The 11,838-nt window shown below is 57.6% G+C and overlaps 1 protein-coding gene across 2 annotated transcripts; it reads right to left on the minus strand.

Annotated features, from left to right (window-relative positions):
- Positions 1-2: 2 nt before the first annotated feature.
- APBB3 (amyloid beta precursor protein binding family B member 3) lies at positions 3-4,336 on the minus strand. Of its 2 annotated transcripts, XM_032125306.1 has the most exons (13): positions 4,232-4,336; positions 3,161-3,351; positions 2,754-2,830; positions 2,437-2,494; positions 2,115-2,255; positions 1,637-1,764; positions 1,514-1,519; positions 1,318-1,432; positions 1,144-1,231; positions 905-988; positions 648-763; positions 339-521; positions 5-244 (listed from the first exon to the last, which is right to left on the minus strand). In XM_032125306.1, the coding sequence occupies exons 1-13, from the start codon at positions 4,278-4,280 to the stop codon at positions 23-25; spliced, it is 1,458 nt and encodes a 485-aa protein (XP_031981197.1). In that variant the 5' UTR covers positions 4,281-4,336; the 3' UTR covers positions 5-22. The 2 variants fall into 2 exon arrangements, with proteins under 2 accessions (XP_031981196.1, XP_031981197.1); XM_032125305.1 differs by having other exon boundaries at positions 3-244; positions 339-763.
- Positions 4,337-11,838: the final 7,502 nt, after the last annotated feature.

Genomic DNA, 11,838 nt, shown 5'->3' on the forward strand with positions numbered 1-11,838 from the left:
GGCCCCGGCCCGGCCCGGCCCGCTACGGGCTGTGCAGGAGGGCCCGCCGGAGGCGGAACACCTCCAGGAAGGAGAGGAGTCCCCGCTTGCGGGCCCCGGCCCCCGCCCCGCCGCCGCCCCCCCCCGCCTTGGCCGCCCCGCGGGCAGCGTCCCCCGCGGCCTCCGGCCCGGCCCGGCCCCGGCCAGCCGCGCTCTTCGCCTTCGCCCCCGGTGCGGCGGCCACGAGGCACTTCTGGTACTGCACCTGCGGGGACACGAGAGGCAGCGCGGGGGGGACTCCGCACCGGGGTCACCCCCGCCCGCCCCAGGGCCGGGCGTCTCCAGCCGCCGGTGCTCACCATGCAGGCGGCCTGCACTGCCTCCGAGATGGTGCCCGCGTCGGGCTCGCACCAGAAGGCCGCGCACTGGAAGCGTCGCCCCGTGTCCACGATGAGCGCGAAGGTGTGCGCGTCCCGGCCCACCCCCAGGAAGGTCACGTACCGCACCTGGCACTCCCAGATGTGCGCCGCCTCCTCGGGCTCCTGCGGGGACCCCGCGGGCCCATCCACCCCTGGCCGCCGCCCGGGCGGCCCTGCCGCGCCCCAGGTCCGCTGTCCGGGAGGCAGCGCCGTGCCCGCTCCGGCCACAGCCCCCTGTGCCCTCCCCACCTGCGCCGGGTGCACCCTCATGGCCGTGTCGGACACGTAGATGAGGGACGGCGTCCAGTTCTCCCGCCCAGGGCGCCTCGTCAGCTTCTCGATGGCCTCGTTCAACACATCCATCCCTGGGGAGAGGGACACCCCATCCCATCGGCCCCGGCTGCGGCCATGGTGTGGGCAGGGCTCCTCCAGGGCTGCCCGGCCGCCCCACTGCACGGGGGAGCTTTCTGGGCGTCCCCCAGCTACGGGGGAGCAGCGGCGCTTACCCATGGCCCTGGGCACGGGCAGGCTGCCGATGTACAGCGCCTCGTAGGTCTGCATCGACTGCCTCACCGCTTCTAGGATATCCACTGCCAGGACGGGAGAGGTGGGGCTACTGCTGTGTCCCCTGCTGTGTGCCCCCATACCCAAGGACCCCGGGGAAACAGCCGGACAAGCCAGAGGGTTCTGGCTCAAAGACGGACTGTGGGCAGGGGGAGCAGCCGGCAGTGCTTGGGGACAGTACCTTGCAGTGGCAGGTCCTCGGCGGAGATGGGCTCCAGCGTGGCGGCGCGTGGCAGCCTGCTGCTCGCTACGGCTCGCTCGGCCACGATCTGCAAGAGACGGGGGTCCCGGTGCCTCGCCTCACCCCCGAGACCCCCAGGCCATGCTCACACCCTCCGGGGCCCCTGCATCCCACCTTGGAGCACATCTCATGCAGAGCCTTGGCGATGCCCTTGGCAGGCACATTGCAGTGAAACACGTGACACTTGAGCACGCAGGTGTCCTTATCGCTGGCCACAAAGGCGAAGTCTCTGCAAGGCCACGAGCAAGTCAGTGAGACCCCGACAGGGCAGCCCCTGCCTGTACTTTCCCCCAGCCCCGTGCCCCCTTACCTGTCCCTGCAGCCGTGGCAGCAGTCGGGAGGGAGGAGAAGGGACAGGTCACTGCTGGGGTGCCTCCCCCTAAGTGAGCAGAGCCACTCCCCTGGCCCCTAGCTCTGCCCTAGCCCCTGGCACCTGCCGTTGTTGCAGCCAACACCCCAGACACGGATGTTGAGGATGGGCTGGCGATGGATGAGGCTGCGGTCGAGGGGGTCCACCAGGCTCATGGTGTCCTTCTTCAGAATCATCACTAGGTCCTGGCCCTGCAGAGGGGCAGTGGTTCCCTCAGCCTGGCAGACAGCCTGGGCATCCCCAGCACCCACGCCCTGTGTAGGCAAACCCCTGTCCCCCCAGCCTACTCTGCCCCAACTGGGGAGGTCAGCCGTGTTCCTCCCCTGCCCTTCCCAGCTACCATTCCCATACTCACCCTGGCACCCTGGCACTGTTCCCAAGGAATAGCCCTGTCAGACCCACCTGCTCTACACCTGGGACCATCGGATGGATGCTCTGTGTGGAGAGTTGACTCTACCACCAGCACTGGTCCCTGCTCCCCTCCAGCACAGTCCAGTCTCAGCAAGGGACCCTGCCTGGCAGCACCATTCCAGGCTCTTACCTCACCCTGGTTCTCCGCAGAGCTCTGGCCCTTGCTGTTGGAGAGCTGCTGGATGCAGTTGTTGACGGCGATGCTGCTCTTGCCAGGTGCCAGGTCCTCCTCGGGGATCTCCACCCAGCCCAAAGAGCGCACAGCAAAGCACTGAGCAGAGACACAGGGAGCTCCAGTGCCACTGGCACAGCCACCTTCGCCCTGCACCGCTCACCGTGCCAGAGTGGTCACCCCTGCTCTGGCTCCCATCCACATCCCTGCCAGCTGCCACCCTCCTCCTCGTCTGCCAGCACAGCCCACGATGCAGCAGTGAAGCTGGCGGGTGCGGTACCTTGGAGCCGGGCTCTGCACTGTGCTGGAAGTCATCTCCGTGCCAGGACAGTGAGTGCCTGCAGAGGGATGGGGCAGTGAGGGGAAGCTCCCTCTGCGTGCTCCTGCAGCACCCAGGGAAGCATCAGGATGCCCTGGAACCAGCAGACCCCCATGCCACCAGCTGGGAAGCATCCCTTGGGGGTGCCCAGCATGGTCCTGCTGGTTTCAGCATGGGTGGCTACTCTGGGGGGGGAGCACCAGGGCCCAGCACCCAGCGCTGGTCAAGGATCAACAGTACCCCACAAACAAGCCAGCAAAGCACAAGGATAGCCCTACCTCCGGGACAGCGAAGCCATGGGGCTGGGAATGGGCCTGTCCTTTGCTGAGTGCTTTGCTGCAGGGGCCTGACATTCCTGGGAGAGAAGAGGAAAGGGGTGACAGCTGCAAGAGAAGCAGTCTGGAGGCACCAGGTAGGAGCCCTCCCTCCCAGGACAGCAGCAAGCTTGTGAGCATCTTGGGTAGTCAAGATGAATCCAACCAGGAGGAGCTGCAGGATGGGGCCCGCCAGAACCTTTCAAAGGGCTTAAACCCAGACACGAATGGGCTGAGCAGGACTTCAGGGTGACACAGACAGGGTGCTCCAAGGGGAGGCTGGACCAGTCATGCCCAGAGGGCCCTTCAGCAGGCTTCTGCCAGGGGTGGAATCCAACAACAGCCCTCACACCCTTGCCCACATTCCGTACCCTTCCCTGGAGTGTTTCCTCTCCATCAGCCTCTGTGTGCCCTCCCGGGCTAGTGGTGCGTGCAGGGTGCTGCCACTGTGTCGTGCCTGTTGGCACATGCCAGTAATAGGTACCCAGAGAGTCACAGATTTTCCTCCAGCCTGGGGGGAGGTCAGGGTCTGTCTCCAGGCTCTGGTCGCTCCAGAGGTTGTCTGTGCAGAGAGAGAGTGTGTGAGATACTGGGTGGGGAGGAAGATCCCCCAGCTGCCCTGAGGAGCCAACAGCTTTGCCCAGCAGCGAAAGGGTCCTGCGGTGGCCTCTGGGTGCGTGGCTGGGCTCATGGGCCAGGAGAGGAGCCTGGCGAGGGAACGTGGCACGATGCCAGCAAGGCTGCGGCGGTGGCAGACCCCAGTGCAGGGAACTGCCTCGCTGGCTCCTGGGGGGAGAGCGGAACCCCGGCGGGGCACAGAGGCCAGGGCCCACGGCCTCCAGCCCAGTGCTCCCCTGCCCCCGGCCGGGAAAGGCGCCGGGACAGACCCGGGCTCCGGGCAGACGATTGTGCCCGGGGGCTGCAGCCGGAGGGAGGGCAGCCGTGGCCCCCTCTCCCCCAGCCCTGCGCGGGCACCGACTCGAGCCCGTGGCGCAGCGCGGCCGAAGCGAGCCCGGGCCCGCGGGGGCGGCGCGCTCCGACCGGCCGGGGCTGTGGGGCTGGGCGGGGGTCCCGGGGGATGGAAGTCCCGGGCATGGGAGGGTGGGGGTGCTCCGGGGGTGGGGGGACCTGGATATGGAGCTGGCCCCGGAGTGGGTGGGCTCCCGGCGACCTTGGCGGGGGGGGAAGCGGCGGGGCCGGGCCGGGCCCCGATCAGCACCGCGGACAGCGCCGGGCGCGGCCGCCGCTCCCACCCTCGGGGCCCCGCTCCGCAACCCGACCCCGGCCCCGCAGCCCGGCACCGGCCCCGCAACCCGACCCCGGCCCCGCAACCCGACCCCGGCCCCGCAACCCGGCACCGGCCCCGCAACCCGGCACCGGTCCTGCAACCCGCCCCTGACCCCTCAGGCTGTGCCCGCGCCCGCCCTGCCCGCCGCGCTGACCGTCGCAGTTGACCAGGACGATGGCCAGCATGTAGTCCTTGCCCAGCATGGCCCCGCCGCCCGCCCGGCGCGGCGCCCCCGCCGCCGCCTGCCCAGGCCCGGACCCGCGGCGGCTGCGGCGGGAGGGTGGGGCCGGGGCGGGCCGGGGGCGGGGCTGGAGAGAGCCGGGGGGGCGCGGGGGGATCGCTCGGACGGAGCTGGGGAAGGGGCGGGGTTCTCCGGGGCCCTTGGGGTGTGTCTCGGGGCAGAAAATTGGACCCTGCGGAGGGAAGGGGCTTTTGGGGCTGGAAAGGAGGTTCCTGAGTGCGACAGACAGCAGAGCCAGGTCAGCCCCTTGTGCCCTCAGGTTCATTCCCTTCTCCTCCATCCACTCTTAGGGTTCCTCCATTCCCTTCCCTGTTCCCACAGATCACCATCATTCCTCTCCACCCACGCTTATCCCATGTTCATTCTCCATTCGTGCCCAGGTCTGCCCATTCCCTTCTGCCTGTGTCCAGCCCACACCAGTCAGTGCTGAAGGCATCCAAATGTCCATGCTGGTCACCTTCCCCTTCTTTGCATCTCCAGTTTGAGACTTTTTTCCATTCTACCCTGAGTGGACAATCCTGGCTCATGCTCAGCACACAGGAACAGAAGCTCTGGAGTCATTTGTTGTACACCTGAATTCCCCATGGAGCTCCTTGAATACTGCTCAGGACAAAGTCGTTCCAAGCTACAGTTGCCTGATGAAATATTCCAAGATGATGATGGCCCATGTGATGCAAGACTTGCAGCAAGATGGTTTGCTACAGGTGCCTTTCCAGACAGTCCATCATGGCCTCTCCACATTTTCTTCTTCAGAGCCAGAAGCTGGTGGTCCTGCATACAGCCCTTGAGCCTCCCATGCCACCTCAACTGCCCTGCTCCTTTCTACACAGTCATCCACAGAGCTCGCAGTTTTTGGAAGTGCAAAATGGATTTTCCATGCTTGGTCCCTCTCTTTCAGTGAGGCGTTGCCTCTTTGCTTGGCCTCATTCACGCATTTCATGGGCTAACATGCCTCTGATTTTGTGAGACACCCTCCTCTCCTATTTGCATTTTAATCCTGCTCCTATGGCCTGAGAACAGTACCAGCTCCATAATCCAGCCTTGCAATTGTCCACAATAATTTCTGTCTCCTGGTGGCAGCTGCTTTTTTGGAGACAGGCTTTTTCTTCTGTGTCTGTCCAGAGCTAGTTGGATTTCTAACACTTGATTCAAGCACTTTGTGCTTGGGACATTATTTGCCCAACCCAGCCCAACAGAGAGAGCAGGGGAGGCTCGTGGCTCCCTGTGTTCAGATGTGTCTGAGGGGTCACAGGTCTCACCTTGACTTCTGCTTTCCCCAGACTTCCACCTTTTCCAGTTTGCAGGAGTGAGCTCACCCCTGCCAGGAACAAGCCTATTATGGTGACTAGCAGTGCTCTGGTATCCTCTGCTGCACGTCTCTCCTTGTCCTTAACACACATTTCACTTTCAAAAACCACACTCAGCTGATCAGATGGGAGGCAACAACCCCAACACAAACTCTTCCCACTCCTCTTCTGGCTCATCCAAGCCCACCAAGGTGAAGGTAACTCTCTCCTGGCAATGTCTTGAAGCTTAAGGGCGATGATGGCCCATGTGATGCAAGACTTACAGCAAGGGAGGAGAATCTGGGGATGGCGCAGAGCAGAACTTATGAACTGTATGAAATGTCATATGGGATGTTTCAGGGAACAGGCATGAGAAGGGGAAAGGGAGGGACTAGGGGAGGAAGAAAAGAGAGAAAATATTTTGGTGATGTGTAGGCAGCGGTAGATATGCCTGCCTGCCTCAGCAGCATGTTTCAGCACTGCAGTCTGTCCTAGACCCTCACTAAATCATATTTCTTCTGTGCAGTGGTGCTGTTCAGAGCTTCCTGGGAAAGAGTGGTGAAGTTTTGGGTGGTTCATGAGAGGAAAAGGATAAGAAAAGTATAACGATAAGGATAAGGAAAGCCTATACCCATTATACTTCTCAGGGAAAGGTATGAGACATCTTGTAATTCTACAGCTTCCTTAATTTTCTGGTGTTGGCCCTGAAGAGTGAGAGATCTGGGTTTGGTTTGGTTTGATTTGTGCTTGAAGCAGAAGTACGGTGGCAAGTGTCATTTTTGGTGCTGGGTTAGAAACCAAAACTCTCTTCTTCTGGCCTGAATAATGAAATCCTGGAGAAGTGGAAAAGGATTTCTCCTTGTAGAGATTGAATTTTATCTTCCTAGTACAATCACCAGCTAGATCTCTTCACAATATAAGGGGGATCTCTCAGCCCCTCTGATACTTCCCTCAAAAAGAGAAAAAACAACTCACAGGGCTTCCTTGGAGCAGTCTGGGTTCTCAGATCTGTCAATTGCAGATCAAAAGACACCTAAAGAGGCTCATTACATGTCATGAAAGCACTCCATAGCTGAAATCAGATTCAGATCTCAGCAGGTCCAGCTCAGTTTTACCTAAGACAACAAAATCGATAATTTGACTCCTAACCAGATCTTTTGTATAGGCCATATTTCCAGGGAATAAACATACAAGGTTTCTCTCTGCACTGCTCCTGAGACAAAAGACAGAATCTCCTTCAAAGAAAATATCCATGTTCCATCAGGCAATTTTTTCCGGTGTGTGTCTTCATTCACTCTGGAGAAGGAGGTTTCTGGTTGTGACAGATCAATAATTTTCAGGTTATGAAAACCCTTCATAAAAGAAATCAAGTGAAATCTTAGGCAGCAATTCTGCTTTTCCACCACCTTCCTCCCAGCTACTGGAAAACCAAGATCATGCTATGCAGCCCAGATTCAGTTATCTGTAGTTATCAAATATCCCTGTCCCAACACCCCACCTGGCAGAAAAAAAACCACAGCTTAAGCTGTTTCTGTGCTTCCACCATCACTTATTTCCACCTCAGTTGTGCAAGTCAAGCAGAGAGGAAAGGAAGAGACCACAAGATGAACTCAGACAGGTCCAAATCCACCCCCTAAACCTATGGAATCAAGACTTTGAAATGCAGAAAAAATCCCAGAGCATCACATTTGATGCAGTAACTCATTTGAAACTGTAATTCCAATAAGCCTTTTTTTTCCCTCTGTTTAACTGCCTGGTTTCTGTAAACAGCACTGATTTGCAGAGCTGCTGTGAGCTATTGGCACTATGGATTGAATTGGTACATACAGTTCCATCCCATATCCCAGAGAGTTCTCTGGAGCACTGCCTCTTGCATAAGATTTTTTAAGAAATGCTGTTAATATCCTCTGATCATTTCACACCTCTCTTATAATACTGAGTGCAGAAGTATCCATAGTTTCAGTTTCTCAAGCTGCTTCACACACACTCAGATAACACATTTAAATTTTGCTGTCACCCACTACTATCTCAGAAAGCCCGGAACCCTGGGGGTGGGGATTGACAGTGAGGAAATCAATTCCCTGCCAGTTTGAAGCACACACACCCTGGAACACAAATAATTAATATGAGGAACCAGTACTTCTCACAGGAACTTAAAATCAGCAGCTAAAATGTTGAGTGTTAGTAAGAGTAAATGCTGCTCTTGGCTTCATCTAATTTCCTGGAGACAGTTCTGATTCTTCCCAGAACCAGCACCTCAGGCCACCAAACAGCTTCAGCTACTTTGTTAGTGGAGGAATTAATCAGAACTTTGCAACTCCTTAACCACTGGATCACCAGTGCAAAGTGGCTGTTTTCCTCTGCTAATTCACAGGATTCCTACCAGTGATGTGAAATTATATCCAGAGGTTCTAAGCATATTTTTACTGCTTTAAACTAAAATCTAAATGACCTCCATTGCAGCAGTACTGGTCCCTTTTTAATTAGTTCCACTGCCTAATAGTGATGATGAGTAAAGACTTGAGGTACATGCTAAAAAGTATAACAAGGAAACATATAAACCTTAAGCTATATAAATAAATGGGGGGAAACATTGCACCAGCATCGAATTTCAACTACAGAAATACAGTTTGTCTTCATTTAAACCAGGTAAGAATTAGTGTCTGGTGTTATTACTTAACCTTTTATTAAAGGCATTATTTAATTTTATTTTTCTAGGTTAAAGGCTATGCAATACACTTATATTCAGCAGTTTATGAAGAGGAAGCTCCACTGGCCTTATTGTGAAGGTAGAACATGGATTATCACCTACGCTTTCTCATGTTTAAGTATTTGCAAACAGTTAATCAGCCCACTGAGACAATGTCTGAAATTACTGTGTGGTTTCACATTTGTGTTGCACTAGGTTTGTTCTTTTTTTCTTTGGTTACTACACGAGCCATCAAACAACAACAAAAAATCTGGGTTTGTTTTCATTTTAATGATGAAAGTAGATTCTCCATTTACTAAAAAGGCTTAATTCACATTTACTATCTGTGCTCCCAGTTTTAACCCTGTTGGAAGCTTTCATTTCAACAGCCTAAGGCTGACATGCACAACCTTTAGGAAAAGCATAACTGCAAACAGAAATGAATGTCTACAAATATAATTAAACATTCTAAATGAAAAAGATCAGCAAAGGTGGTTTTCAATGCTCTTCTTCGCCCTTTTCATGATGCAATCATTAAGGTTGAAAAAGACCTCTGAAATCACCGAGTCCAACCTGTGACCAATCACCACCTCGCCAGCCAAACTAGAGCACTGAGTGCTAGGTCCCGTTGTTTTGTGCACAGTTCCAGAGATGGTGATTTCACCCCTGCCCTGGGCAGCCTGTTCCAGTGCTTTTTCACCCTTTCCGTGAAAAAAAAACTTCCTGATGTCCAACCTGAACCTTCACTGGTGCAGCTTGAGACCATTTCCTCTTATCCTGTCCCTTGTTCCCTGGGAGAAGAGCCTGATTTCCACTCTCCTGTCAGGGAGTTGAAGACAGCGAGAAGGTCCCCCCTGAGTCTCCTTTTCTCCAATTGGAGCCCCCCCAGCTCCCTCAGCTGCTCCTCGTAGGACCGACACACAGACCCTTCCCCAGCTCCGGTCCCTTCTCTGGACATGCAACAGCCCCTCAATGTCTTTCTTGCCGTCAGGGGCTCAGAACTGGATGCAGCACTCGAGGTGTGGCCTCACCAGTACCCAGGACAGAGGGAAGTCACTGGCCTGGTCCTGCTGGCCACACTCTTGCAGGTACAGGCCAGGAGGCCAAGGGCACACGCTGGCTCATGTTCAGCCACTGTGAACCAGCATTCCCAGGGCCTTTTCCAACAGGGCAGCTTTCCAGCCGCTCTGCCCCAAGCTTGTGGCGCTCCCTTGCACTGCCTTGCCTTTCAACCACTCCCTTGCATTGCCTTTTGTACCCTGTCCCTCCCTTGCATTACCTTGATTATGCCTCCCTTGCCTTCCCCTCCCTAACCCTCCCTTGCCTTACCAAGCTTGTGCCTTGTCCACCATTCCCTTGCCTACCCCGTCCTTGCCTTCTCCTCCCATGCCTCGATTTGCCTTCCTTTGCCTTGCTGCACCATTCCCGCCCTTGCCTACCTGTTCCATGCCTTGTTTTTCCGACCCCTTCCAGGCCTTGCCCGGAGGTACCCGAACCCACGGGAGCGCTCCTGGACTCGCCCCTCGCTCGCCCGCCCTCCCGAGCACCTGCGGCCCCCACGGCCGCTGCCCCACGGACTCCGGGCCCCGCCAATCGCGGCCCGCCTTTCTTCGCCTCGCCCAATCACAGCCGCCCTTTCAATCAGGCCGCAGTCCCGCCAATCGCGGCCCGCCTTTCTTCGCCTCGCCCAATCACAGCCGCCCTTTCAATCAGGCCGCAGTCCCGCCAATCGCGGCCCGCCTTTCTTCGCCTCGTCCAATCACAGCCGCCCTTTCAATCAGGCCGCGGTCCCGCCAAGCTCGGCCCGCCCGGCCTCGGCCCGGCCCCTCAGCCCGGCTCCGCCCCCCCGCTCGTCTGAGGCGCCGCTCCAGGAGACGGCGGAGCCGCAGCCTCGCTATGGCAGCCCCCGGCAGGTGCTTTTGGGGCCCGGGAAGGGCCGGTGGGGTCTCCCCGTTCGGGTCCCGGCCCGGAGTTGTCCCGGGGGAAGGAGGGGACGGCGGGGAGAGGGCGCGATCGGCCCCCGGCGTGGCGGCGGCGGCGGGAGCGGGATCTGAAGGGACAGCGGGGCGGGGGGAAATGAGCGGGGAGGGAACAGGCGGGCTGGGATTGGCTGGGCCGGGCATGCCCTCGGCCTGTGATTGGCTGGGCCGGGCCGCGCTGCACGGACAGGAGGCTATAAATAGGGTGCGCAGGGGGCGGTGGTGCCAATGCGGCGGCAGGGACGGGAGCGGCGGTGGCAGCAGCGGCAGCGCGGTGCGGAGAGCGCCGGTGAGCCCAGGCGGGACCCCCGCGCCTGCCTGGGCCGGGCCCTGCCCCTTGGCGGCCGTGCCGGCCTGGCCCTGTCGGTGCCTGTCGGGGAAGCGGCTCCGTCCCGCCCGCTGCGCCCCGCGGAAGTCGGTCAGCGGCGGTGCCCGAGGCTGCTGCGCGGCTCGAGTGCGCGGCGGGGGCACGGGCCGCTGCCCCGGGGGATGGGGGTCCCGCGAGTAGGGCCGGAGGGATGCGGCCTCGCAGGGATCTAGAGTTAAAGTAATTTTAAAAATAAAGGCAATAAAGCTGTTTTAGTCTATTACTATTATTCTACTTTTATTTTCTCTTATGAGTTTATTCTTTATTCTATTATGCTATTTTGGTATTCCAATCATTTTTTCATTACATTAATGGGTTATTGTGCTATTGAACTACTGTACTTTTATTCTATTCTTATTCTGTTATTAGATACATAGTTTATTAAATAAAGGTTGTAGAGTTGAGGCTGAACCACCGATTGTAGGGCCAGAGGGGACATAAAATCCCTAGGGCTGGAGTAGGTGCCCTGGGACTGGAGCCGAACCCAAATCACTGTGGAGCTGAAATGGAACACTGAGGCTCTGGAGCTGAAATAAATCCCGTGGGCAAAGGGATGGAGCTGCAGCTTGGGGACTGCAGGAGCTGCCTGGGGGGCTCCATCCCCCCGCAGTGGGACCAAGCACACTGGGGGATGGCAGGGCAAGGGAGGAGCTGGCAAGGTAGGAGAAGGGAGGCCTTGCCTACCCCTTCCTTGCCTTACTTTTCTTTCCCTTGCCTTGTTCTGCTTCTGCCTCCTTGTTCTACCCTTGCCTAGCTCTTTCTTACCTTGTTCTCCCTACCCTGCCCTTGTCTTGTCTTCCCTTTTTATGCACAGAAAAGATGCATTGTTTCTTTATTCTTTATCCCTGTCTAACTCTTGTTTAGAGAGCCACAGGTTTAAAAACTGACCTGGTTTGGGCACATCAGGCAAAATGTGTGGCTCAGCAGGGAAGAGACCTGGGGGGCACCCCAAGCCACCCACAGGAGATTGGGGGACCTGTAACACCTGTGATTGGGACGCTGCTCATGGAGCTCCACCGGGCTGTGGGGGCTCAGCTCCACACCTGTCACAGGGGCTGGCAGTGCCAGGAGTAGCCAGAGGGAGCAGGAAACATCAGAGCTGCAGAAACATCTACAATGACCTTTAAAAAACAGCTCTGGCTTAATGAGGCAGGTGAGCAAATCCCTGCCCTGAGCAGCAAGCAGAGACAGGAGGCACA

The sequence above is a fragment of the Corvus moneduloides genome, chromosome 15 (assembly GCF_009650955.1).
Source record: "Corvus moneduloides isolate bCorMon1 chromosome 15, bCorMon1.pri, whole genome shotgun sequence".
Lineage (NCBI taxonomy): Eukaryota > Metazoa > Chordata > Aves > Passeriformes > Corvidae > Corvus > Corvus moneduloides.